Here is a 26,671-nt window from a genome sequence, read left to right on the forward strand (position 1 = left end):
CGCAAACTTCCAACAAAACATCAAACAGTCAATACAAGCATACTGTAGCCTGCCTTTCATCACGGAAATTGCAGCGATGAGCTTTTTCTTCCGATTCATAAGAGTGTTATCATATACCTACTTCCAACTCAGATCTGTTCAAGCTTTCATCAAATTCATATGGTAGTAATGAGCACTTCTACAAGTCCCTCTCCAAATTTTCAATTTCCTTCTTCAATTCCTCCATTGATTGATTGACCTCTTCCAATCGCTCTTCATAAGTTATTACTTGTTTACTGAAATCTTGGATCTTTCTTTCGAGATTGTCGACTTTAGTATCGTATCTATCGACTTTGATATCGTGTCGATCTACCTTGTTGTCCATTCGATCGACCGACGAAGCAGTGAGATTCAGTCTATCACTCGTGCGATCGAGTTGGATATCTGAGATTTTCCTGATCAGTAAGGGTCATGAATCGAATCGATGAGCCGTCTACAGTGGACTGTTCCGAAGCTCGATGATGGGGGGCAACTCACCTTCTTGCTCGACTTTCTCAAGATTTTCAGAGGAACTCTTATCATATCCGATCTGCTCGATTTGATCTTTGAGCAGCTTGATATCAACGGAGAATTGCTCGAGGGAGTTGTCCATATTGTTCACACGATCAATGAAGGTTCTGATGTGCTCGTCGTCAAGTTTGTCTTTGAAGGAGGCTTCGAATTCCGATTTGATAGACCTTGCAGTGACTACTTCAACAGCTGTTCAATTATCCGAGTAGACCAGCTGAGCTTAGAACCACCTGCCTCATCATTCGTTATGGATTAAGACTTACGAGGAAAAGTAGTTCTCATAAGTATTTCTCTGAACTCTTCTATGGTTTCTGGATCCATCTCATGATGATGAAATAATTTATCGCAACTTGAATCTCAGATCTCGAATGCATCTTCGTCCAACGGAAGCTTGATAAGACTTTGACGGACGAAAGGTCTAAGATGCATTTTCCAGCTGTCGATACGAGTATGACGAAGATCAGAGGGAGGACAGACGGCGCTAGGCAAAGAGGTGTATTTGGGTTTGACCATTTTCGTAGTTTTCGTAATTGTATTGTATAGTTGTGCTGATCGTCGATTGTCCAAAAAAGGGATAGGTAGGGAAGCACTTGATTTATTCAGAGGTGAGGCGGAAGAGTATTTATACATATCTTTGAGGGATTGCTACAGCTCGTGAGCTGTCAGTCAATGGGTCGTGAAGTTGATCAAGCGGGCTCGTGCTGAACGAGATATCCCTCCTCGTTCCGGGCGCAAGTTATGATGACCATGTCAAACATGGCCAGTCCGTCATTGCAAAATGTCAATGACAGGTGATGTTGGTGTTGAGCATGGATCCACAATTACTTGATGTCTCATATATATAATGATGATAGTTTGCAAAATGGTCAATCCATCAAAGTGGCGCTTTTCATTCGTTTTGGGCGTAAACATTGAATTCAAAGGACATTCTTCTGAGCACTATTTAGTGGCACGTGCATTTCATACAAGTGGGAAAGTGTCAATACTGCCTTTAAGCAAGTCCAAGTCATTCACGTGCAGATGATTACCTCGCTCTCGATTAGTGTATTTGATATTGTCGAAGTGGGGCATTGTGACATTAGATTTACTAACGCTTTGCTTAATACAGCATAGTGAATGAGGCTTTGACCTTTCCATCAATATGACTAACGCAAGGCATCTCGTCACGATACCCTGACGCTCTTCTGGTTGAAGATGACGAACTTGTACTGTACAGCTGCAGCGGTTTGGTATCGCAGTCTTGCATTCGATATGCGAAGCCGGAAAGTGGCTGCGTTTGCTGTGTCGTGTTGACATGACAGAGTGCCACAAGTAAACAAGACATACTGTACCATGGGGGTGACTACTAACGCGTGCACGTACCTCAGTCCAGTTATTTCACTCCAACTTTCAGCTTTCGACTTTTTTTTCCACGTTGCTTCTCACATCCAAAATTATCAGAATCAATTCCACACTTCGAGGTTCACTGACAGAGCTGTATATGTACAAGAGCACTCCATACTCGATGATCAATCCTCGACCATAGCCATATCACCTGGTTACTCTCGAAAGCCAGTACCATCCCCATCATTCATCAAACAACAATCAGCGTAAACACCCCCTCCCCCTCCCATAAAAAATGGATATCGATTCCCCTCCATCTCCCTTCAACCCCGATGTCACCCAGAACTCACCTCACAAGCACCTCGAACTACCAGGATTTTCATCCAGCTTTCCCCTTCCTTTTCGAGTTTTATTCCTGATTGGTCTAGCTCAACTTCTCTGGGCGGTAAACTTGCATGTTTTGCATGTTTTAGGATTGGATATAAGTTGGATTTTAGATCTGAGGGATGATCCAGACCCACCACTAGATGAGAATGAAACAGAAGAGGGAGTTATAGAATTATCTGTACCGTCATCTCTACCTAAGACGATATCATTAGATGACGAGGTAGAACCAGACACACCTATACGTTCGAGAGCATCTGAACGAATCATCCGACCACCTTCGAACAAATTACATGGACCGGTATATAAATTGTTTCTACTGTATAGTGCGTGGTGCGGGAGTGGCTGGGTCATATTCAGGATATTAACCAATGGAGTCGAAGATGAGATGGAGAGGTGGAGAGTTATACCTGGATTGTTGTGGGTGGGGATATTGGCGGGAGTTTTCGTTCCTTGGAGAGGAGTTGGGGAAAGGGAAAGAGCAGGATTGAGAAGGTGAGTCAAATTATACCTGGTATAACTGTAATCCTTCACTCCGTGCATTCTGTCGTTCCGCTTGATCTTGAGTAGCAATCTGTCACGAAGAGCCAAGGATACATGCTGATCTTCACTTTTGATCTAGAGCCCTCAAACGCATCCTCCTTCCTCCCCTCAACGCCCCGATATTTTTCTGCGATGTGATCTTAGCAGATATCTTGACGTCCTTTGCCAAAGTACTTGGTGATATGTGGATATCAGCTTGCCAGATATGGCTAGGGGAGATAACACACGGAAGAGTAGGGAGGAGCGGTTGGGCGGGATGGATCACTTTGGGTATGGTCAGGTGAGTTGAGATCATTTTGCACAAATATGAGGAGGCTTAGGGAAGAAGTAGTATCATGTGAAGAACAGGAAGGACAGAGACAAAGAATTAAAATTAAGACTCAGTATCGAGAGAACAGTAGGCAGGGTCTTGGGATGAGACAAAAGGATATCGAGAAGAATTATGCTGATCGCGTGAGATTGATCAGTCTTCCATACCTGCTAAGATTCCGACAGTGTATGTTAGAATACTATCAATCCTCCTGGACTTCCTCCCGACCTCTCGCCAACGCTCTCAAATATTTCTCCGCCTTTCCCGTCATCTTCCTTTCTGCCGCTCAGAAAACGGTCGTCAACGAAATCGCTACTCAGAAGGGCATCAGTGTTCAAGAATTAGGTGAAATGCACGATCGATGGTTTGGAGAGCACCGTTTGTTTAGACTTTGGCTACTAGCAGTGTGCGTTAACTCCATGTTCAGCTTTTACTGGGATGTAGAAATGGATTGGGGATTGGCGCTGTGCGAAGTGGATACGTGGTTAGGACCTAAAGGAGGAAGAAAAGAAACTGCTCTGGGTATCCTCAATAGTCCTCTGTTAGGTGGAACGAGAAGTGGACCAAGAAGAGGAAGCAATGAAGGTCTTATCAGTAAGATTAAGAAATTTTGGAATGGTTCAAGAAATAACACGATAAACCATCAACGATCACCTTGTCCAACTCCCAATCCAACGTTTTCACCGGATTCTTCATCTCGTACAACCTCCCTTTCCCTTTCCCCGCCATTATCAACAGCAAGATCCTTATTTGCCTTTGGGCTTAGACCGATCTTACTTTTACCTGATCCATTAGTATATCACCTTTTCACCTTCATAGATTTGGTCTTGAGATTTACGTGGTCGCTCAAACTGAGCAGTCACTTACATACCATTAGTGAGATTGAGAGTGGAGTATTCATGATGGAAGCTCTAGAGCTGATTAGGAGGTGGATGTGGGTTTTCATAAGGATCGAATGGGAGGCGGTGAAGATGGGTGAATTGGCTAGATTCGGTAGATCTGGTGGTGGTGCCGCCAATGGAGGTGCTGGTGCGAGCACTTTATGGGAAGATAAGGATGAAGATAGATAGATGTTCGGTCTTGCGATCATTATGATCGTTTTTGCATATATGCTATATCAATTTTTCGCATAATAGATTAGATTATATTGGTTTGGCAGAATCATTTTTGGTTTTATATCAATCTTTGCATGGATACTATACAACATAGATTATTTAGATGCTTCGCTAATGTGCTAGTGGAGGGGAACAGTATGAGACCTAATTTATCGACAATAAAAGAGGAACAAAGTGTGTCGATGGTCATGTTAAAGCTTTACCATTTCCTTCCGAATGCCTTCTGCAACCGCCAGAAACAGTATATAAGCTGATGTATCATCTATTGGAGATGCAGCCATTCCTGTCCAGCTGAATGGAAACGTGATCACCTACCTGTACACATTCTCTAAAAGCCTTGAATTCCTCTTCGCACATTGATTTGGAAACTTCCTGGTACGATTTACCGACGCATTTACCGTAAGCCAGTGACTATAAGACGAATCTTATATGAGCATGCGACTCCTAGACCGTGCATCTATGTTCTCGACCTATATTCTCCTTCTCTTCCTTGGCGAAATCTAGTCATCTAATACCAAGAGCAAAAGAGCTGCGAAGCAAAGAAGGGGAAGGAGTGGCAACTCACCTGGGCTGAACATGACTTTGAAGCTTTGGCTAGTGTCTTCAAAGGTGCCTTGTCCTTGAATGTCGCCCTTGCTGGCATCTTGTGTAGCTAAGCAGGGAGGGGAAGACGGTCGTATAATGAATGAATTTGTTCAGTTGTCAGTGGTCGATCTTCTGACTGGAGTCTTTCGGAGATGGTGAAGGGTGACGAGTGGAGGTGGTGATCGCTCATATGTAGTACCCCCACTTAACATCCCCCATTCTCCGCTGGTAGTTACGTGCTCTGTGCTCTCAGAATGATGATGTAGGTGGTTACCAAGCAATGGCGAATTAGGTATATACCATACCACTCACTGCACATCCATTCATTTACGACGGATTCTTATTCATCAACATTCATTCAGCTTTATCCATAATTAGTATAGACTACAGACCATCGCCGACAAGAAGATCCAAGTAATCGCAACCCGGAAGCGAATTGTTAAATATCAATCCAACCCGAGAAGGCGTCACCTGCGTTAATCATACCCCACACGACTGAATACATCTAAAGACGTTTGGACCTTCTCTCGCTCTTGACGTGACGAGTTGATCACAGATTCTACACCACACCTCCTTATCCCAATAGATCTCACTAGAGAGTAGAGAAGACCAAGATGTCCTGGAGAATCGGAAAGAGTGAGTATCAATAACTTCATACGTGGATCACGATCATATGCGGGGGCCTGAACGCTGTGTAGAAAGGGAAGATCACTGGAAGATTTGCCATTTTTTGGATTCTTGCCATATGTTAAATGAGTCAAGACGCTGATACTGATGATACTTGGTGCAACGATGTAGAAATAAAAGATTCAGGATTCTTGGGATCAAAGCATCATCATTCCAATACCGCATCAACGGTCACCCCCAATGATATCTCACGTTCGACCACGCCTACACCTGGTAACCCGCATCCCGATGAGATTGCTAGACCACCTGTAGCTAAGAGTGGTATGTTGAAAATAAGGGTGACGGCTGCTAAAGGATTGAGTCTACCACAAGGAGGTGAGTTGTTCTCTATTTTGATCTAGCATCCTGTGATAGGTATGCAATATTCCACAGACGTATAACCAAGTCTCGCGCGAATTCACCTGTTTTGTGATGAGAAAGATCAAGCTGACTTATCTTCCACTACCTTAGTCCCTGTTCCAGCACCTATCCAAGCCGCCCTTTCTTCCCCCACAGCATCCTCACCAAGAGTACCCACAAATCTAAAAGCAGGTAACCGTGACTCCCTTCAGAGAAGACAAGTATGGTGGTTACCCTATGTCGTCTTGGAATTCGACAAGAACGAAGTTCTCGTTGATGCATTGGGAGGTGATTTGTCTTCCCCCGTATGGATGTATTCGGCTACATTCGACGTATCGCGTATTTCGGAATTGTCCATTACTGCGTATCTCAGAACCACACAGCCCCATCAGGATCAAGATGCCTCGAAGAAGGGTGGAGAAGAAGGTGATGATATGGGTAATAGCGATTTGTGTTTGGGTGGAGTTAGGTTCACACCTGATTTGGATGTCAATGTGAGTCTACAAGTCTCTATATCTGCTTGGATTTCTCTCATCTATCTTCTATTTCATTAAGTGTCCTTGGACGATTGAAGCTGGGCTGACTTGGTGACTCTCTTCCAAACAGAAAACAACCGATGAGTGGATAAACGTATCTGGTGAAAGTGGTGCTTTCCATGTCCAAGTCTCTTTCAAACCTCAACAAGTGAGCTAGTTTCTGCCTGACTCTGGAGATAGAGTATAGCTCATTTGCTTTGGTAGGGCCAACCGTTGACTATCGATAGTTTCGAACTACTGAAAGTAATCGGCAAAGGATCATTCGGTAAAGTGAGTGATCAAGCTACCTTTTCTCACCTCAGGAAATCGCGTTTAGGACATGGCAAGTATCTGACATACCTCTTTCCGTTGCTATGGTAGGTAATGCAAGTCCGAAAAAGAGACACATTACGAATTTACGCCTTGAAAACCATCCGAAAAGCACATATAGTCTCGCGATCAGAAGTAACGCATACATTAGCAGAGCGAACCGTATTAGCACAAGTCAACTGTCCTTTCATCGTACCTTTAAAGTTCTCTTTCCAATCTACCGAGAAACTCTACTTGGTGTTGGCGTTTGTGAATGGAGGAGAATTGTTCCATCATTTACAACGGGAAGGTAAATTCAACGAGACGAGATCGAGGTTTTATGCCGCGGAATTGCTTTTGGCTTTGGAACATTTACATGGATTCAATGTCATTTACCGGTGAGTAGTTGTCTTTCCACCTATAGACAAGGGTAAAGGATATTGAAATGGATTATTGCTGACGGCTGTCTGTAGTGATTTGAAACCTGAAAATATCCTGCTCGATTATTCTGGTAATATTGCCTTGTGTGATTTCGGTTTGTGTAAACTTAACATGTCTGCCTCTGATACCACGAATAGTGGGTCAAATGATAGCTCCTTGTCTGTGCAATAAGCAAACTCTGACATCTGATTCTTTGCAAAACAGCTTTTTGTGGTACTCCGGAATAGTGAGTTCGACCAGTATCCAATTGGTAGTATGCTGTGCTAACATCGATTGCCTCCTGTTAGTCTTGCCCCCGAATTGCTTTCTGGTCATGGATATACCAAATGTGTAGATTGGTGGACTCTCGGTGTATTATTATATGAGATGGTAAGTGGGGTGTGCTCTTTTCATGGCGTGCCGGACAAAATCGTCATGTGGCTCTCATAAGGAGACTTTGCATCGGTATTTAATCATATACTGATTTATTCCCGGTTCTGTTGTCTAGCTTACCGGTCTCCCACCATTCTATGACGAAAATACCAATGAGATGTATCGAAAGATTTTATCTGATCCACTTCGATTCCCGGATTCAATGGCATCGGAGGCACGATCGTTGTTGACTCAATTGTTGAATCGTGATCCGGCACGAAGGTTAGGAGTGAATGGCGCGCAGGAGATTAAAGATCACCCGTTCTTTGCTAAACATATCAAGTTCCAGAAATTGTGGAATAAACAGATTCAACCGCCTTTCAAACCTGCTGTGGTGAGTAGCCTTTACTTACACCCCTGTCACCAGGCTCCATCTTACTCTGCATCAGATCAAGGATGATCAGGATACTGACTGTATGGGTGAATTTTGATAGGCAAGTGCGATAGATACTTCTAACTTTGACGAGGAATTCACTTCTGAAGTACCACTTGATTCGGTCGTCGACGATTCACACTTGTCTCAGACTGTGCAACAGCAATTGTGAGTTGACGCAGACATGGTCTCGATCGATTCAGCTAACGTATCTCTGTATCGTGATTGTAGTGAGGGATTCTCGTGGAGTGTATCCCCTCTGGGTGAATCCGTTGGACGATATTAGTCGTGATTGATTTCCGTCGATCGCTCGACTTATTGATGACCACGCTGAAATGCAGAGTAGAATGAACGATAAACGATCGAAAATCGATTGCTCTAAAATTGTTGATTGAATTCTATCGAATCCTTATGCGATATACCTTGCTTTGATATCCTTTTTCTTGCTTTTCTTGTTTTCGATCATTACATTCATGTTTATATATAAATATATCATTAGTAGACGAATAAAAAAGACTTTGCCTTATCTGGATGATTCGATGTATTTGTGTTTTCTTCCCCCTTATTAGCCCGTACCTCAACTCCACGCTTCCAGAATCCATGAAGATGTTATTATCTGATAGGCATAAGAGCATAGGCAGAAGACGGATATACTTGTAACATGTGTGAAGAGTGCAGCTCCTCTGATCCGGTGGTTACCGGGACGAGCAACCGATCAGATGCGATCGGATTTACCGGACCGGACGGCTATGGATTTCCACTGAAAAGGATATAAGTGTCTCTCTTATACATATCCATATATTTCTTATCTAGTTGTACAGTACATCCATTAGCTATACATACCTAGCAATCGAATAGCAACTGTACAAAGTCTCACGAAGTCACTGAGTGCCCAAAAATTGTCAATAAATACGACTCATTCTGAAACAGAAAGAAAGGAAGAAAGAAAGAACAAATAAGAAAATATGTCTCTGGAAGGTAAAACATCACAAGTTGCTATTGTCTGTCATGACGGCAATGACCTAAGGACGGTGAGTAATACGTCTCTCTAGAAGTGTAGGGACGAGGGGGAGGGTGATGGAAAGGGGCGCTGAGGGCGATTGAGAGTAGGGTGGTCCGTGGGTCATCTGTGATTCGTCGATGTCGAACTTCTCTCTGAGCGAGGGATTGTTCTCTGGAGGTGAAGAGATGATGTGGGTGTGGGAGTGCGTGTCAGAGCAGATCTCGTATTAGATCTGAACTGAAGCTGATCCTGATATCGAATGTCAATCGTAGGAACAAAGAGAAATCCCTCAACCTAAAGATGGAGAAGTTCAAATTCAAGTAGCGGTCACTGGTCTCTGTGGATCCGATCGTGAGTTAATAGCTATCTCCTTACTTGACTGGTCTCTGAACGTATATGTATGCACAAGAGAACCCTCTGTACTTGATATTGATATTGAAGTTGGTATTCTACAGTCCACTACTACCTCCACGGTGCAAACGGTATATTCAAAATCCGAGAACCCCTCGTCCTGGGACACGAAGCTGGTGGAATCATCTCAGCCGTAGGACCAAATGTCAATCCAGATTTCGGATTGAAAGTAGGTGATAAAGTAGCTATGGAAGTCGGAGTATCATGTAAATCATGTAAGAACTGTAGGAAAGGAAGATACAATTTATGTAAGAATATGAGGTTCGCCAGTTCAGCGAAGACTTTCCCTCATTTGGATGGAACTTTGAGGGAGGTCATGACTTGGCCTGCGGAATTGGTTTACAAGTGAGTAGCAAATATTCTGCTTGCCTAGTAAACAAAGACTGACCGTTTCGTTTCAAAACTATTCGTAGACTCCCACCAACACTCGATCTAGCCCTCGCAGCTCTAGCAGAACCACTCTCAGTAGTCCTCCACGCCTACCGACGAGCAAACCTCCAACCAGGTGCCAGAGTCCTCGTTATTGGTACAGGTGCCGTCGGTTTGTTGACATGCGCATTGGCAAGAGCATCAGGATCAACGACAGTAGTAGCAGTGGATATCGAACAAGGAAAATTGGATTTCGCCAAACAGCAAAATTGGACGACCGGTATTTTCTGTTTACCCCGTGGACCTAGAGTATCAGGATTGGAAGCTTTGGAAGCTGCAGAGAAATCTTGGAAAGCCCTCAAGGAATCTGATGCTGTACAATCGGTTGAAGGTCTTGAAGATGGGTTTGATGCTGTGTTTGAATGTACGGGTGTTGAAAGTTGTATGCAGATGGCTCCTATGGTGGGTTAGAGTTCACTTCTTATGCCTAATCTGACTTATGTCGCTGGTGGATATTCTTATTATCAAGCGATGACCAAAAACACCTGTAAGGATATCTCGCTGACGTTCGATACCTTATACAGGCCGCAGCAATCGGTACCAAAGTCCTCTACGTCGGTATGGGTACCAAAGTGCTTTCCCTCCCTTGTGGACCCTCTTTACTCTCCGAAGTAGATTTGATCGGAGTGTTTAGATACGCGAACACCTACCCTGACGCATTGGCTTTATTGGCATCTGGTAAATTGGGTGATGTGGGAGCTATGGCATCGCACTATTACCCCTTGGAAAATGCCAAGGACGCGTTCGAAGATTTGAAGAGGGGTAGGGACGCTAATGGAAAGACTGTCATTAAACCTATGGTTGGTAATTTGAAATTGGTTGGAAAGTAGACGTACCTTGTGCGCGGGTCTGTAGATGTAGCCTGTTAGTTGTTCGATATTGATATTGATAGTTTCTTATCTCGGATGTTATCTGCTGTCATTTTATCACGTCCGTATCTCTGCCGATCAGCGATTAGAGATCAAGGTAGGCATATCACCTAGAACAGTACAACAATCAGGCTTGTATCAATACTCAACAAAACTTCTATGCATGAGTCCCTAATTCTTCATTGGATTCCATATAATTCCCACAGTACCAGTTATTTATGTACTTGATCAATGGAGTCAAATATTTCCAGATCGAGTTGTTTAACCTTAGATTTACGATTTACCTTCTTTCACTCCCTAACACCTATGAAGAGATCAATCCCTGTCTACCACCCATGATCTCAGCCAATCTCTTGATGTCAGACCACCATTCGTCTTTACCTCTTCTCAATTTCATATCCGTATGTTTCAGAACCTCTTCCATCGTGGCATATACAATCTTACTTCCTCTAATCGCAATCATCGTAGCCGTCTCAGTAGAGTAAGACGGCTTCTTATGTTTCGCGCCACTACCTCCTCGGTGGGCTATGGAGGAAGTCTGCGAATTGGGTACAGCATGTTGTTCGAGGAACTGCATACACCTCAAAGCCAATCTTGCAGCTCGAGTTCGATCCATGGGTGAAGGTGTACCACCCTGCAACGTATGACCTAATGAAGCGGATCGGGCGTCGAATAACTCTTTACCTTCTTCTTTGAAGATCTTGGTGAGCACCTCGGTGGTGTAGATGGAAGATGATTTTTCGGATCTAAGATAAACGTCAATTTACGTTTGGTGTCAAACAAACTACTCATCAAGTAGAAAAAGCACTCACTTGATGACCAATCGACCTTCGCTCTTACCCTTAGCGTCTAACGAGTACCTCTTGGTCAAGAACTCTACATCCGCTTGAAGGAGTTTGAGTGAGATACCATCTTCTGGAGTGTAGACGAGCACAGCACCGACCTATGCGAAGAGCAGATTGCTCTGATTAGCTTACAGACCCTCTGTGGCATGGAATACCTGGTCTTCACTCACAGCCAAAGCACCCATAGTAGCTAGATATCCACTCATTCCACCTTGAGTCTCCACTACGAACACTCTGTTCCTACTTGCCGAGGCGGACTGTCTGATGGCATCGCAAGCATCCACCAGGGCGTTGAGGGAGGTATCACTACCCAGGGAGAAATCTGTCATGGGAACGTTGTTCGAGATAGTTGCTGGTAAATGGACCATGGGGATTTGGAAACTTGGGTAATTGGCACGGTTCTGTTCGAGGATCATGAGCGAGTGGAAAGCTTCGAATCCACCGATAACCAATAAACCATCCAAAGCGTGTCTCTGGAACCCTGCAGCGACACTACCAAGATCGATACTTGGTAACGTCCTGTTAGTTCCCAATTCTGATCCACCTCGAGTAGTCCAGGTATCCACCCTGAGCCAAGATAGTTCAGCGACGTTATCGTCGAGTAGACCCTCGAACCCGTTGTAGATGGCTACAGGGGTATGACCTCGATGATGACAGAATCGAACGGCTTGTCGAGTAGCGGCATTCATACCTCCTGCTGGAGCACCAACATGGACGATACCGATTCGTAGTCGCTTGTCTTTAGGTGCCTCTTCGTTGATTGCGAGAGATGAACTGATCTGGAAGGCTTGTAACATCTCTCTGAACTCGGAGTCTCTGTGACTCATGGCTGTAGCGAAGTCTCGGTTCTCAATGGCTTTGGCAACAGCTTGAGTCTAAGGGTGACCAACGACAGTCAGTATTGCTACTCGTTTGAAGATTCGACTCTACTCACCTCGGCGACAGCTTCAAGAAGAGGTACTTTGATGATCTTGTTTTCTCGGGTACCGATCATATACGAGGGAGTTTCGGGTGTTGCTTCGAGAAGAGCTTGGACGGCTTGTACACCTTGGAGGGTAGGCTATATGAGAACAAAATTTATCAGCCTCACCAATGAAGTCGCATTGAGATCGGTAGGAAGACCCACCAAGATTCTATCATAGGCACAAGGTCTTCCACCTCGTTGAGTGTGACCCAAAGTAGTGACTCTCGTATCCAATCCTAATCTATCAACAAGGATATCCTTGACGTAATCAGGCTTAATAGGTTTGAGGTTCCTGTCCAGAGCACCTTCTGCGACAATGACGATAGACTTCCTTTTACCGACTTTTCGGTGAGATTGAAGGAGGTTGCACATCTCAGTCTCCCAATCATCGGTTTCGGGTGGTGATTCAGGGATAAATATGAAGTCTGCTCCCATCGCCACTCCCGCAAGTAGAGCCAACCATCCACAGTGTCTTCCCATAACTTCGATGACGAATGCTCGAGAGTGGGAGGATGCGGTAGAGGCGATAGAGTCGATGGATTCACAGATTCGGTGTAAAGCAGTTGGGGCACCGATAGTGAGATCGGTCATTGACATATCGTTACTGAATAGTACATTAGCACAGCCATTGTCGATGAGCTGAGTAGGGCTTTTCACTCACTCGATGGAACCGACAAGACCGACGATGTTCAGATGTCTATAAGTCTCTCTTTGCTCCTCATCAATTTTACCTAACATACGATGTATGAGCTATAGATGACGCTACGAAGTACTAGCTAGCTCACCTGCAGCAAGGAGTTCGTCCATGAGACTCGGCCATTCTCCTCTCAATTTGTCTGCACCAGTCAACGAACCATCACCACCACATACGGCAAGACAGTCGATACCGTATTTGATCAGGTTGTGTGCAGCTTGAAGTCTTCCGGATCTTTCCCTGACTGTGATATAGAGTTCCATCAGCACAGTCTCGCAAATCACAGCGATATGTAACAAGATTAAGCGATGTTCAACTCACAAGAAGGACATCTGGAACTACCGATAAGAGTACCACCCTCACCCAACCAACCTCTTACATCATCCCAACCAACTCTCACTATATATCTCCCTTTTAGTGATTTACCTTTCTCATCCTCTTCATCAACGATCACCATAGATTGCAGTCCGTGAGCCTGCATCTCCTCGATATCTCCTTCTCCCGCACCATCCTTGAGCAACTCTCCAAATCCGAAACTCAGCGGTGCGTTGGATAAGGGGGCAACTCCACTTGGATCGGTAAAGTTGACTCTGTTCTTTTCAAAGTCTTCTTCAGCCTGTTCATTCAATTCATGAGTGGCTTTTTCCAAATCCATCTGTTTCGAAGGAGGTAACGAAGAGAATGAGACGCTCTTGGCGGGTTGTAAGACTGGTGATTGGTTGGCTGAAGCCGAGGGTGTTCGTCGAGGTGTTGTGAATGGTGTAGGATCAGTTGCGTTACCTCGGACAAGTCCTTCCCATCCTTCTCGGATGATGTAGGCTTGACATCCTCTAGCGATGGACTGTCTGACCACAGCACGGACTGAATAGATCTATCATTAGCATCTTATCCATCACAAAGACGTATAGGTGACCTCGTTGAACCCCTAAAACTTGTGAGAAATATGAAGGCGATGCCAAGAAAACACAAAAACACTCACCAGCAGCATTCATACCAGCACTATCACCCCCACTCGTCAACACCGCTACATTCTTTTGTTTCTTATTTCTCGCAGCTGGTGATCTCATACCATCTTCCCGTACAGTGGGTACCGTTATACCTTCAGCTTTATCTACAAGACCCTCGGGAATACCTTCAAGGTCCTTTGTCTGGATATCTTCTTGGTCTTGGTCCTGAGGGATAGGTGACATAGCTTGTGACTGTTGGTCTACGACGTGTTTCGGGTTGGAAGCAGTATCTTGGACCACTGAGTCGATGGTCTTGCTTGATAGCATGATACTTGATTGTTGTAGTGTAGGATACAACAAATGGAATGTTTTATGTTGTATGTTGTGGGGATGTAGGCAGATGCCGCCGGTTTTGAAGGGAAATAAATGATAAATGATGGGATAAGTTACGAGTGGGAAAAAAGTTTGAGGGTATGACGTGTGATGTCAGGTGTCAGGTGCTTATAGTAGCGTACCCTAAAAAGAGGCACCCTTCACTGTCCACTTTTCACTTTTTCACTTTACCACATTCATAGCACCCTCGCTTGGATAATCTCATGTGGACTACTTGACATCATCCATTCCTACCATCTGCTAATCGGGAACAGATGATGAAAACAGACACACAGCTCACAGCTCACAGCTCACAGTACATTATCATATACATGTCTGTCTAAACAAAATACAAATAGCTCTGTACCACGTACACATAAGATCATAAGATGACAAAATCAATCCTCTAATTATCATTCTCATTCTCATCAATATCCATCTCATCGCCCATCAGCCCCATAATCTGATCTTCCACATATCTTTCATCTTTCTCTTCGTCTTCACCTATACCTTCAAATATACTTGACGAAGGTATACCAACGACTTGACCTCTCGGTCTCTCTTTCATCAATTGTCCAACAGTGTCCAACCAATGTTGTCTCGTCGCTACAAACTTCTTCAGGTTCTCAGGTACAGGTGGTTTACTTGATGATCCACTCGCATGGGCATTCTTCTTATTAGGTGTTGAACCATATTTCTTGATCCTTTTAGCCCATCCGCTTTCAATGGATTTCTCAATCCCTTCCAACAAATTTTGATATTCGTTATACGCTAATCTCTGTTTGGCTATCTCCGCTAAGCGACTCTTCCTAGCTTCGTTCAATGCCGTCTGCTGAACCAACAGACGCTGACTCTGACGTAAGGCTGAGGTGATCTCATCGTCTTCTCTATTTGAAGGATCATACTGAAACAGGAGTACAATCAGCATGAGCAATATTACGACCTAGATCACGGAGAACTCACCTCGTCATGTTCCCCTAACAGCATGACAGCTTTCAATTCCTTCTTCATCCTTTCTTCCAAATCTACCACATCCACTTTCGCAGGTTCCCTATCTGCCATCTCAGCTTCCAAAGCAGACGTATCCTGTTTCTCTGAATTATCACTCTTTTCCCTCTTTTCTCCGAAACCCAGTCTGCCAACTACGGCAGCAACCACTCTTTCCGTAAGACTACCTAAACCCCTTTGTTCATCGACCAACACGTCATCACGCAGTTCCGAGGTGGGTACGAAATGTGGTAAGGTCGGTGGACCATTGGATTGCTGTAATATCTGTTGTTGTCGTAAATTTGGCACAGGCAGACGAGGGGTGGTACCAGGGGGATTACCGTCTTCCTCATCCCATATCTCGGTATAATGTCGACCTCGGGCAGGTATCTCATATGATTCTGGAGCGTCGGCCTACGTGACCATTCACAGTCAGCTCTGTTCAATGCAACCCTATCGTGACTGACTTACTTTGAATCCTAACATCGCCAAATCGTCTTCCCTGACGTCTCTCAAATACGGTTCCACGCCACTCCAGAAAGTAGGGAAAGCAACTTGAGAAGGTGCCTTAGCATTACTGAAATCTTCATCCACCTCACTCTGCTTCTTAGGTCCGGGCTTCATGGGTTTCTGTACACCTGGTCGAGGAGGTATGAGAGGTCGAACAGGTACAGAAGGAAGTGAGAAGTCTATATGACTTGATGGGCCGGTGATCGGAGGTGTTGGCGATGGTTCGGTAGGTGGTCTGGAATGTTTCGAATGTGACAAGGGGTGGGATTGGGATAATTTCAATTTTAATCCAGAGGTGGAAGATTGGTGAGGATGCATATGATGGCCTAATGGAGGTGGGGGTGAAAGATGGGTTACAGATCGATCTCGAGCTTGAGCTAAGCACATTCACAAGTGCAAAGTCAGTCTTGATGGTTTCGAACAAAATTGGTACATGAAAGATACATACAAGCAGCTTCATCATCACTATCCAACACCCTTTTCGTTTTCTTCTTCTTCAGATGACCACCATATGTGATGGGTGTTCCATGGCCATGCCCAGGTCTGAACGACGCACTAGATGCGTTTGAAGGTGCAGGTGATACTATGATCCGACAACACCGATCAGTCCACATATCTTACATATCGTCCTTGTCACCTAGCTAGGGCAAGGAAGTCGTCGAGTGATACCGAGTATGTCAAAACACTCACAAGACGTTCTTTCCCTCTTTACCCTCACGCTCCCAGGACTAGCAGCTTTCTGCCTCTGAGATTCCACCCTAGCTCTTTCCAACGCTTCCAGCCTCATACCGGCCTTCTCGTTCGCTTCCAACGCAGCTCTCTCCCGCTCTTCATCCTCTCGCTCTTTCCTTTTCCTCTTTTCCTCCTTCTTACTCTGACCGAGATTATTTCCACTTGCCGCTGCAGCTGCTGCACTTAATGCTTTATTATGGTCCAGCAGATGACCTCTAATCTCTTCCAAGCTATGGACACTTGGTAAAGGCGGATAAGAGGTCGACTGAATTAGGGAAAGGACATGGGGTTCGTAGGTGGACGGGCGGGTTGGCATAATGGGAAGCAGTACAGTCGGCTAAAAGGAGCCACACGATATTCCGAGTGGGTGCTGGGGCTAAGTGTATGTGATCACCAGGATATGTATGGTTCCAGCATCAGACTCGATGATGGTTGATCGAACGTAAAGTGAATCTCGAAGAGCAGAGGAGAAAGAAAGGTAAGCTAAGGTAGTGTGCAAGCTGAAGTCAAAGAGTCATGTTGACGAGTTGACACTCAAAGGAGGACCATGCGTATGACACGTGAACACACAGTTGTTGAATGATTACGTAAAACGGACGATCGAACAACATCTACGCGTTGGAGGAATGGAGAGTATCTGCGAGGTGTTCTTGGCCATCTGTGGTTCATTCACTCCCATGAATACATCAGTTACCGGTCATGACCATCCCTTGCTCACGGCTTAGCGAGAGCATCGATGTGCACCGCATCATTCTGACTTTGCCTCCGAATCGCCCATCAAGAATTGATCAATCAAGCACTAATGGCGCCTGCGCCCTAGCCGACATCAAGAAGGAGCGAGCGTGTATAATTCGCTTCGCTTCCTACACGATACATCAAAAAAGCTTAAACCTCTTTGCGGAGTACACGTGATCATACAGTCAATTACAAGATCCGAGGATCAAATACAGTACGGTAGTAAGGTTTTAGCTTTATTGTGTGGGTGTATATTTGATGGTGATCAGGTACATCGGAGCTACAAGTCTCGTGTTATTGATCATCAATCACACACTGACCATTTATGATGTCGACTCGAGGGCGTGGCTGATTTCTTATAATTCCTGAGAGTTAGCTTTGCCTCCTTCTCATCAACATTTTATTGTACTAACGTATGTTGTTAGTTGTATTCAACCAAGCTAAGCTTCCTAGATTTTGATCAAATAAAATCATCTGACCAATTCCCAAACCGTCCTTATGCACGACTGCGTGGGTACATCACTTATTCGGTTCGGAGCTGATAATACCTTTTAGCTCTCGCTTCGACCTATTAACAAATTATGAATTGTGATCCGTCTATCGTACACCACCTTGATTGTGTTATACCAACGTTACAGCCCTTTTTAGACGGGTCATCTCCGTTCATCCATCAAAAACTCGGTGATCCCGGTTGATGGTGATGGTGATGGTAACGTGAAGGAATGCGAGGCTGTGAAGTGAGGGTCCGAGTTAATCCTACTCAACTACACCGACTACGAAGCGACGTGAACTGAACTGGAAAATACTTCTCAAAAGGTTTCGGGAAAGGTATAAATACCTCAACTTTCTCTATCGACATTCCCAAATAAATGTCTTCTCCTTCATCCTATCTCATTCCAACCATTCCATTCATCTACCAAATCACCATAACCAACTCCATCTCAATCCCAATTGAAATCATGTCAGTTTACGTTCCTCCTCCTCAGATGTCTTCACACAATCCCACTCCCGTTACTCAACAGGGATATCAACATGCCCAACCCCAACAACCCCAACAACCTTACGGCCAACATGGTCAACCTACTTTTCCCCAACACCAACAACACCAAGCCACCAATGGAGGATATCAAAGTTCCACTCCATCTAACGTTACCAGTCCTACTCATTCAACTATCACTATCACCAACGGCACTACCATCCCTGTGGTTCATCCTTCCACCATCCAGACCATTACTCCTATCCTTCATGGTAAACCCGTTACCGCTATTGCTCCAGCAAACGGGGTGATCGGTGTTGGTGGTACCCCTGTAGGACCTACCGCTACCCAATCAGGAAGTGTATCAGTCCTCAACCCCGTTAACCCCGTTCCGGGATCAACCGCTCACTCAGGCAGTACTACAGTATTTGATAAATCAGGTGGTAATTCTGTCCTCGAGCATGCCTCAGGAGCTACCTCTATTTTACTCGAGCCCAAATCGAACCAAGGTCAATCAGATGCCAGCGGTGGTGTTATAGTCTTCAACCCAGCCCATTCTTCAGGTATCAAAGCAGACGGAGGTCCCGTCGTACTCGCTCCTCCAGGTGGTGGTCCGATCGTCGTCGTCGATTCTAAGCCTAACACCAATATCACCGAACCTAACGGAGCAACAGTAGTCTTCAATCCTTCTGAACACCATGAAAGCAACTCCTCTATCGTCCAATCAGGGAGTAACACCGTCTACTCCTCCGATTCCACCATCGCACGATCTGGTGTACTTCCAATCCCCAAGGAAATCATCGATAAAGTCAAGTGGGAAACTGAAGCATGTTTCTACGTTCCTATCGCCGCTAAGGAATTGGCCGAGAAAGGTGTCATTCACTTACCTCTCAATGAAGTCGAGAAGACCAAGACCCATCAATTGTTGGATTACTGTTTGTTCGGCGAGGGAGCGAATCTGTATAGGAACGTGTTGGCCAAAGGGGATGCATTGAGATTTAGAGAGAAGTTGGATAGCTTTGAGAAAAAAGGTAAGTGGAGTAGTGGTCTTATCTGACAGTCATAAGTCTTCTCTTCTCAAAACTTGGTTTGGCTGATATGATATTTGTATGATTTTGTACGTAGTTGAACACCAACATACCGATATCAACATCGGTTCAATCAAAGATCAACTCAAGTTCGAGCTCAAGAACGAACTCCTTTCCCAAATCAAAGCGGAACTCAAGGACGAACTTCGATCTCAACTCAGAACCGAAATTATGAACGAAGTCAATACTGAAATCTGCAAGATTAACGGAAGAATCGATAAATTGCAGAACTACGTGGTTGAATTGCACAGTAAACAGAATGACGAGCTGTCAGCTAGAATCGTGGCTGTTGCGAATAGGGTTGATGGATTGAAGAGAGAATTCAAGATTTTCGTTGATCAAGTTCATATCAAGGTGAGCAACTCCTCTTCATTCGTCTCCCAACTACTCAAATATTCGATGCTGATATGTATCCGCCGTATGGTGTATGATAGGAAATCAACAGAGTCCTTTTGGCTGCTGGAAGATGGGCACATCCCGTTCCTACTCTCAAAGGGAATTACGGTCCTGACAATCTCGAAACATGGAACGATGGTGTAAGTACAACTTTTTTTCCCGTCATCCCGGTTCGTATGTAGATTTTGTGCTGACTATTGGTGGCTGGTAGCGATGGACTCTATACTTTCCCGACGTGATCAAGAACCTCCCCGAAGATCAACTCGATCAATGGCTCGAATCGTACTGGATCGGCGAACATTCACGAAACTTCACTTTTCTCAAGGACGTCTCTGTTCACGTCAAGAAAGCTATTTTGTTCTACTTCATCGGTGGGAAATGTGATCCTAATTTCTTCCCTAATGAACAAAAAGCTATTCACTTCTAAGTATAGGGATGGTAGATATTTAGGAGTTGTCAAAGAGAGGAAGGGAATTGGATAGATTGTTGGGGTTTGTTTACCAGCATACGCCTTGTTAATTGTTTTTGCTCTTTTCATGGCTTGAAATAATTTGATTAGATTGGAAATGTATGGAAAGAAACTGTGAATATATCATATTCAAATCACATTCAATCAAATACAGTTAATTTTTGAATGAATGGAATTCTCGTCATGCTTTGTCAATTCTCTCATATACATAAATCCTGCTAGTCTATAAACAGATCCCATCAAATGGACGGTTTGGAATACCTTATTCAAGCAGTAAAGTACTGTTCTGTACGCTTTTTTTGGCTGGTGAACTACATCTAAAAACATTTCCCAAAGAAAATTAAGTTAGTGGAACCAATAATATTGATATGATCACTTTCGCTGCAAATTGAGGTTTTACGATAGTACGCTGGATAATTAGGGGCAATACGATTATATCGAACAAAGATGGATTGATTGAATGTGTCAATCATAAATTACATCATGTCATCTCATTATACAATATTCTGGTACCGTACCTCATGACCAATCAGCAACCTTTTCCTCAATCGAATATCCTTTTCATCTTTCATTACCACTGATCATCCCCAAACCCTGCCTCATAACATCCGTATCTTCCAATCCCTCATGAACCAGCCCACTCAATTTCTGCAAAGCCATCTGTTGAGTCGAAAGAATCTCAGCTACTTCCGCTAAAGCTTTTTCGTCCGATAACCAATTATGGTAACCTTCTCCGTTTCCATCATATCCACCACCACCATTGATATTCCTTAATTTCCTCTTTCTTCGAATCTCTTCCAATTGTCCCCATAATTCATTGACTTGTCCTAACAATCTTCCTTTACTTACCCCTACCGGTGTACTTCTACCATTGTTGTTGAGGGAGATTGAAGAAGATGGTCTGATTGAATTTTTACCTTTACCTTCTAATTCAGATTTGATTGATTCCAATTGTTTTTGCATCTCTGCTTCTTCCTGCTTGAATGCACTGGATTGGATTATAGGTACATATTGAGGTGTTTGAGATACGACGTGTATCAGTCGATGGAGAAGCTGGGTCTGCTGAGCTTGTAAGTTTGATAAACGTATAGAGGCGGATAAGGATGTTTGACGGGTATGTGAGAGGGCCGCTTGCAATTCCTACGAAGTCGTGGGAATGTTAGCATCTACACAAGGCAGATCACCGGAAGATGATTGATACGACAACTGTCTGAGCTTACCTTGACTCGCTGCTGGTGCACACTGGCCAGATTCGCCTGTTGCTGTTCTCGCTTCTTCACATCTGCCCATCCCGTCGCTAAAACTGGTACCATACTGAGTGGTGGCGTAGAAAGGTCAGCTGAGGTCACACACATGCTTTCTCCAAATGGCTCACCAGTTGGGATCGGGATTATCCCTCAATGACTTTGCCCACTTGGCATCATCATTCGCACCTACTGGTCTACCATACCGACTCGTCGTACCTTCCTCGACGACATTGTAGAAGAAGTACTATCGCCGGAGCAAGGAATGTTAGCTTTTACAATACATGTGATTTTTCCCTTCACAAATTCTTACAGTGTGGAAACAAATTTGGACAATTGGTAACTCACTTTGAATCGACATTCCGGACTATTACTATCCCAAGCACCTTGAATATGTTTTATCCTAGTCTCGATATCCGGTTCCTGCTTTACTCCAAAAGAATTCATCGTCGTGGAAGTAGAAGCACCCATCATCGTGCTCTGTTGTCCAAAAGCATTGTTATTGTTGGCATTGGTAGATCCGAACAATCCTTGTTGTTGAGGTTGTTGCTGGGGTTGTTGGGTAGTTGAAGATGTACCAAATCCGCCAAACAATCCTCCAGCAGGTTTAGGAGCTTGTGATTGTTGACCAAATCCACCGAATAACGAGCTTCCTCCCTGTTTTTGTTGCTGCTGCTGCTGCTGTTGTTGTGATTGTGGTTGGGCAAGCGAACCAAATAATCCCGTACCTCCAGTAGAGGGTTGAGTAGTACTAGTACTTTGTCCGAATAACCCTGATCCTCCTGTAGTTGGTTGAGTAGTTGTGGTAGAGCCGAATAATCCAGTTCCAGCAGGTTTAGCAGCACCAAATAACGAGCTTCCTCCAGCAGCTGGTGCAGGTGCAGCAGACGTCGAGCCGAACAATCCCCCACTTGCGGGTGCAGGTGCGGATGTAGAACCAAATAATCCTCCTCCACTACTCTGCTGTTGCTGTGGCTGTGCGGTTGATCCAAACAACCCTCCTGTGGAAGGTTGATTCGTATTCTGAGGAGCTGTTGATCCAAACAAACCTGTTCCTCCTGTAGTCCCTGCAGGCTGATTAGCGGTTGATCCAAATAATCCTCCTCCTCCAGTTGCCGGCTGCTGCTGCTGCTGAGGTTGTTGGGTCGATCCGAATAGCGATGTCGATGGGTTAGCAGGTTGAGCAGGAGCTGAGCCAAATAGTGATCCACCAGTATTGGAAGTTGAGGCTTGTGGGTTGGGCGTGGAGAAACCACCGAATGCTGGTTTAGCAGCGGAAGCACCTATACAAAGTCAAATGAGCTTCATTCTCTGACAATAGTGAGACAGGCAGCTCACCGAAGCCGAATGACATGATGCTCAGCTGATACTAGGAGTGAAACAGAAGATGATTATGCGTTTGTATACGATGGTATGTTCTTAGTTCGTTCAGCAATTCAACAACTCTAACAATTCAACATTCCAATTAACATGATCAGCTTCTGACCTCGCGACTGCCTTATCGGAGTTGTATCGTTGGATCTCATCGCATGGCGGAAATAGTGGGATGTGGCACATTCTCCTTCCACTTCCTCCACTTTGATGCTCCATCCCAAGCATCCACTCGAGAGCATCATCCACAGTACGATCAAGTTCGTGAACAAGACGATCGGACAGCCTGATCAACAGCCCAATACATCAAGAAAGTGATCATGGCTATGGCATTTGGCGCCTCAAGACCGGTCGCAAGCTCTTGCCGGTCGATGATACCGGTGATCACCCCACGTAGTCACTTCAGGTCGTTGTACTCTTCAGTTACTTCTCCTCGAATCGGTTTTCGATTCGACAACCGTATGCGTTCGAACAGACAGCGGCATGCCTGTCACACCGTCAGAATTAGTATAAGCGTACGCTACTACTCCTCGAGCAATTATGGGAGAGAGAAGAAGACCTTACCGCCAGATCAGCAGGCGTCATACGATCGTCTCCGACCTATAATAGATATTTTCGAAGCTCCGATAGACTGGGCCGTGGCATATGGCAGTGGAGTGATGAAGCAGGCTCAAGTGAAACCAGGAGATGTGAGTGATCCTATTCCCAATTCAAAAGCTAAAGTGATAGGGTTGGGACACATTTATACTGTTTTGGTATGGCATACCCATCAGTGAATACACACTGATAAGCCTGCTTTGATTTTAATTAGCCTCCATCCCTTACGGATCTGTTATTATCAACGCCCTCGCCAATCGACTTTCATACCCTCAACCTACGTCAGAATCCTTCACATTACCCTCTACACGCCCGTAAAATGGGTGCGAAGGGTATAGCCCACGTACAGGAGAGATGGGGAGCGGGGGTATGGTATGTCACTGATGTAAAGATAAACGATATCGTGAGTTACCTACTTCTGCCTTCATACGATCTGTGACCTTTTCTCTCGACTTGTAGATATACTATTATCATCTATCATCGTTGACTAATGATGGATATAGTCAGTAAAATACGGCATAATATCTACTCCCTCTTTGATTACGGATTTAGCTCAATGGAGAACATTCTACCTTTCAGGTAGATTACATAAACCCACTTTATCCCTTATTCATCCCTCCACTCCAAAGCTACAAGAAGCATTAGATACGAATCTCCAGTCTGCGCTATCACTTGCGCTACTATTGATAAGAGAAGAGAGTTTCACAGAAGATGAGTTATGGGAGAAGATAGCTGGGTTGAGTTATTCCGGAGATCCAAGGATGGGTATACCAGGTGGAGAGAATCCACAGAAAATTAGGAATATTGTACGTGGTCCAGGAGCTAGAGAGGGATTCAGAGACATGTATGGTAGGTATCTTGAAGAGAAGGGTGTAAGGTGGGTAGAAGGTGAGAAGAATGTTGAAGGGGAGGTATGGACAGGGGATGGTGAGGGATTGTTATGTGTAAGCTGACTTTTCAGTGTTAAGGAGAAAGTGATTCAACCCAGCTTATTCCATTTCTTTTGGGTTTGGGATATCTCAGAAACCCACTTCATTAGAATATCATATCGAGCTGTTCAGCTCCCTACCTACAAACCTACGTCAATCAGTGTTCAAACATTTCGAACCCCGTCAAGATATTGGAACAAGTGAGAAAGAGGCTTTGAAGCAGGTCGTACAAGATACGAAATTTAATTCGATTATATCAACAGGTAAATCACATCCTCTTGAACTGTTGTTGAGTTATACTGATTGGGAATGTGAACCGTATCGGACAGAATTACGAAATATCATTCATACATCTGCACTTCGTCAATCGGTGAAAGGACTTTTCACAGCTGGATTTACTAAGAGCTTCTGGTACGCTCTAGCTAAATTTAGGAAATGGTTGAAGGGAAGGGGAGGGAAGTGAGCGGAATGTGACTTCACGAAAATCACCAATTCGTTCGTATTTCAGCATATATCACCTATAAATATAGTATATGGCATATAGCAAAATGACGGTCACTAGAAGATAAAACAACAGAGCGAGAATATACCCAGCATATTTATACCTGATGCATGAATACGACTTTATACAAGTTTGCTGTCTTTTCTTCTTATTCCTCATTCAATTGAGTATCCCAGAAATAAAAAGGATACATACATTGACGCATCTAACGTATAATGCTATCCATCATCTCCCTTATTGTTGGTACACGAGATGAAGTGCTGCTACTTGAGTACTCTATCGAAAGTTTCACCTTTGACTGTACCGCCCTTCATCGAGTTCTGAACATTTCGGATGAAACCTTCTCGATTACGTCGGAGATCTTCTGCTGCTTCTGCTCGTAGGGGCATAACGCATGTAAGTCAGTAAACGATTATATTCGCAGGTGATATTGGAGTCGAGCAGACTTACCTTTGTTAAGTGGATCATCGGGATTACTAGATTAAGATCAGATCAAATCAATCAACAGCTTAGCGAATATCCATCACGCAAAGAGCAGCTGACTCACGGTTCAAGGAATAGATATTGGATACCGATCATGACTGATGAAAGGTTCAAGACTGGTTTCCAGTCTTCTCTGAGAATGTTACTGGTGTGTGAACAAACATCTTCAGTCAGCATGATGAAATAAGGGATACTCGACCAATGGGTTCAACACTCACAGACAGACATTTCCTTCCAAATCAAGATTGGGATGGTAGATCTGGGATGTGAAAATATCGATCAGCCATATTGATCGTTATCGTTCTTAGATATAAGATTTCCCCTTCCCCCTCGAAATTGGGTATTTGAGAGATTGATCCCCTTGACTCAATCTCCTATGTCCTCAGAGGTCCGGCAAACTCACCTTCTGCGTACATCTAACTTTAGGTGGTTCATGAGGATATCCCCCACTTATGCTGAAAGTGAATTTGAATACACCACCTTTGTAAATACCTTCATCGGGAGTTATCGTCAGAGTGAAGTTCAACACATCTGCTGGGTCGGGGAAATGGGTGGTCATGGTTGATGGAAGTTCAAGTTCGGTAAGATCTATCAAACAAAAGTGACAGCAATAGACATCAAGTCAGTTTCACGAATATATAGCTCGGTGAAGATGAGATATGGCTTGTAGTAGAGATGTACTCACCCTTCTGCACTCTTAGCTGAGCGGCTGTCATACGTGGTTTCTTCTTGTTGGCCGCTTCCTCATCTTTCTTGACACTCCAGAGCTGTGGGGTGAGTCGGATTGTAGTTCAGACGAGTCAGATAATTTCAGATGATCGCATCATATATGGTAAGAGCAAGTCGAATAAAGTGTGTAAGGTTTTTGATAGTTGGTTGACCATTGTATTAGCTTCCATCACTCCATCTAGAGCAAGGTGGCAAGGGTTGAAAGAGGAAGGAAGGGATGACTAACCTTGATCATATTGACTATTTCGGTCAACTACCCCTTTCTATTGTGTATACTTTTCTGATCTGAAGGAACGATAGGAATTATTCGGTAGCTGATTGTGAGTTGCTGAGTTAAACTTGTGCTTGAATGGATTCAGAGAGAGAGAGAAAGCAGAGGAAAGAGGAAGATAACGGAATGACAGGTACTCGAGTAAGATAGCATTGATCGCGTATTTCCTACTTTCATTTCCGGTGGAGGATCTGATACTGGCACACACAAAAGTTGAGGTACTCCTCGTATTCC

The 26,671-nt window shown here is 44.3% G+C and overlaps 10 protein-coding genes across 10 annotated transcripts; 5 read left to right on the forward strand and 5 right to left on the reverse strand.

Moving 5' to 3' along the window:
• Positions 1-178: 178 nt before the first annotated feature.
• Positions 179-870, reverse strand: I203_107192 (uncharacterized protein; the record flags this gene model as incomplete). Its single annotated transcript, XM_019145276.1, has 3 exons — positions 179-423; positions 517-738; positions 813-870. 3 exons carry the CDS (start codon positions 868-870, stop codon positions 179-181), a joined length of 525 nt encoding a protein of 174 aa, XP_019005095.1.
• Positions 871-2,167: 1,297 nt separating this feature from the next.
• Positions 2,168-4,179, forward strand: I203_107193 (uncharacterized protein; the record flags this gene model as incomplete). The annotated part of the gene is made up of 3 exons (XM_019145277.1): positions 2,168-2,751; positions 2,879-3,079; positions 3,267-4,179. The coding sequence occupies 3 exons, from the start codon at positions 2,168-2,170 to the stop codon at positions 4,177-4,179; spliced, it is 1,698 nt and encodes a 565-aa protein (XP_019005096.1).
• A 1,244-nt stretch (positions 4,180-5,423) lies between these two features.
• I203_107194 (uncharacterized protein) lies at positions 5,424-8,170 on the forward strand (the record flags this gene model as incomplete). The annotated part of the gene is made up of 12 exons (XM_019145279.2): positions 5,424-5,445; positions 5,608-5,811; positions 5,947-6,329; positions 6,442-6,519; positions 6,576-6,641; positions 6,732-7,057; positions 7,133-7,236; positions 7,305-7,326; positions 7,388-7,469; positions 7,588-7,845; positions 7,946-8,052; positions 8,116-8,170. 12 exons carry the CDS (start codon positions 5,424-5,426, stop codon positions 8,168-8,170), a joined length of 1,707 nt encoding a protein of 568 aa, XP_019005098.2.
• A 679-nt stretch (positions 8,171-8,849) lies between these two features.
• On the forward strand, positions 8,850-10,557 carry I203_107195 (uncharacterized protein; the record flags this gene model as incomplete). Its single annotated transcript, XM_065518147.1, has 5 exons — positions 8,850-8,915; positions 9,160-9,238; positions 9,343-9,643; positions 9,712-10,129; positions 10,252-10,557. The coding sequence occupies 5 exons, from the start codon at positions 8,850-8,852 to the stop codon at positions 10,555-10,557; spliced, it is 1,170 nt and encodes a 389-aa protein (XP_065372877.1).
• A 343-nt stretch (positions 10,558-10,900) lies between these two features.
• Positions 10,901-14,373, reverse strand: I203_107196 (6-phosphofructokinase; the record flags this gene model as incomplete). The annotated part of the gene is made up of 9 exons (XM_019145281.1): positions 10,901-11,342; positions 11,409-11,539; positions 11,612-12,316; positions 12,376-12,501; positions 12,568-13,009; positions 13,067-13,136; positions 13,191-13,343; positions 13,421-13,960; positions 14,079-14,373. The coding sequence occupies 9 exons, from the start codon at positions 14,371-14,373 to the stop codon at positions 10,901-10,903; spliced, it is 2,904 nt and encodes a 967-aa protein (XP_019005100.1).
• A 451-nt stretch (positions 14,374-14,824) lies between these two features.
• Positions 14,825-16,963, reverse strand: I203_107197 (uncharacterized protein; the record flags this gene model as incomplete). The annotated part of the gene is made up of 5 exons (XM_019145282.1): positions 14,825-15,322; positions 15,382-15,819; positions 15,877-16,292; positions 16,364-16,498; positions 16,606-16,963. 5 exons carry the CDS (start codon positions 16,961-16,963, stop codon positions 14,825-14,827), a joined length of 1,845 nt encoding a protein of 614 aa, XP_019005101.1.
• A 1,378-nt stretch (positions 16,964-18,341) lies between these two features.
• Positions 18,342-20,269, forward strand: I203_107198 (uncharacterized protein; the record flags this gene model as incomplete). Its single annotated transcript, XM_019145283.1, has 4 exons — positions 18,342-19,389; positions 19,484-19,800; positions 19,881-19,982; positions 20,054-20,269. The coding sequence occupies 4 exons, from the start codon at positions 18,342-18,344 to the stop codon at positions 20,267-20,269; spliced, it is 1,683 nt and encodes a 560-aa protein (XP_019005102.1).
• A 603-nt stretch (positions 20,270-20,872) lies between these two features.
• On the reverse strand, positions 20,873-22,909 carry I203_107199 (uncharacterized protein; the record flags this gene model as incomplete). The annotated part of the gene is made up of 5 exons (XM_019145284.1): positions 20,873-21,451; positions 21,532-21,625; positions 21,687-21,802; positions 21,904-22,838; positions 22,894-22,909. 5 exons carry the CDS (start codon positions 22,907-22,909, stop codon positions 20,873-20,875), a joined length of 1,740 nt encoding a protein of 579 aa, XP_019005103.1.
• Positions 22,910-23,246: 337 nt separating this feature from the next.
• Positions 23,247-24,915, forward strand: I203_107200 (uncharacterized protein; the record flags this gene model as incomplete). Its single annotated transcript, XM_019145285.1, has 5 exons — positions 23,247-23,615; positions 23,738-23,926; positions 24,027-24,467; positions 24,547-24,715; positions 24,782-24,915. The coding sequence occupies 5 exons, from the start codon at positions 23,247-23,249 to the stop codon at positions 24,913-24,915; spliced, it is 1,302 nt and encodes a 433-aa protein (XP_019005104.1).
• A 302-nt stretch (positions 24,916-25,217) lies between these two features.
• Positions 25,218-26,401, reverse strand: I203_107201 (uncharacterized protein; the record flags this gene model as incomplete). Its single annotated transcript, XM_019145286.1, has 7 exons — positions 25,218-25,327; positions 25,405-25,430; positions 25,502-25,582; positions 25,656-25,696; positions 25,841-26,025; positions 26,123-26,204; positions 26,393-26,401. The coding sequence occupies 7 exons, from the start codon at positions 26,399-26,401 to the stop codon at positions 25,218-25,220; spliced, it is 534 nt and encodes a 177-aa protein (XP_019005105.1).
• Positions 26,402-26,671: the final 270 nt, after the last annotated feature.

The sequence above is a fragment of the Kwoniella mangroviensis genome, chromosome 2 (genome assembly GCF_000507465.2).
Source record: "Kwoniella mangroviensis CBS 8507 chromosome 2, whole genome shotgun sequence".
NCBI lineage: Eukaryota > Fungi > Basidiomycota > Tremellomycetes > Tremellales > Cryptococcaceae > Kwoniella > Kwoniella mangrovensis.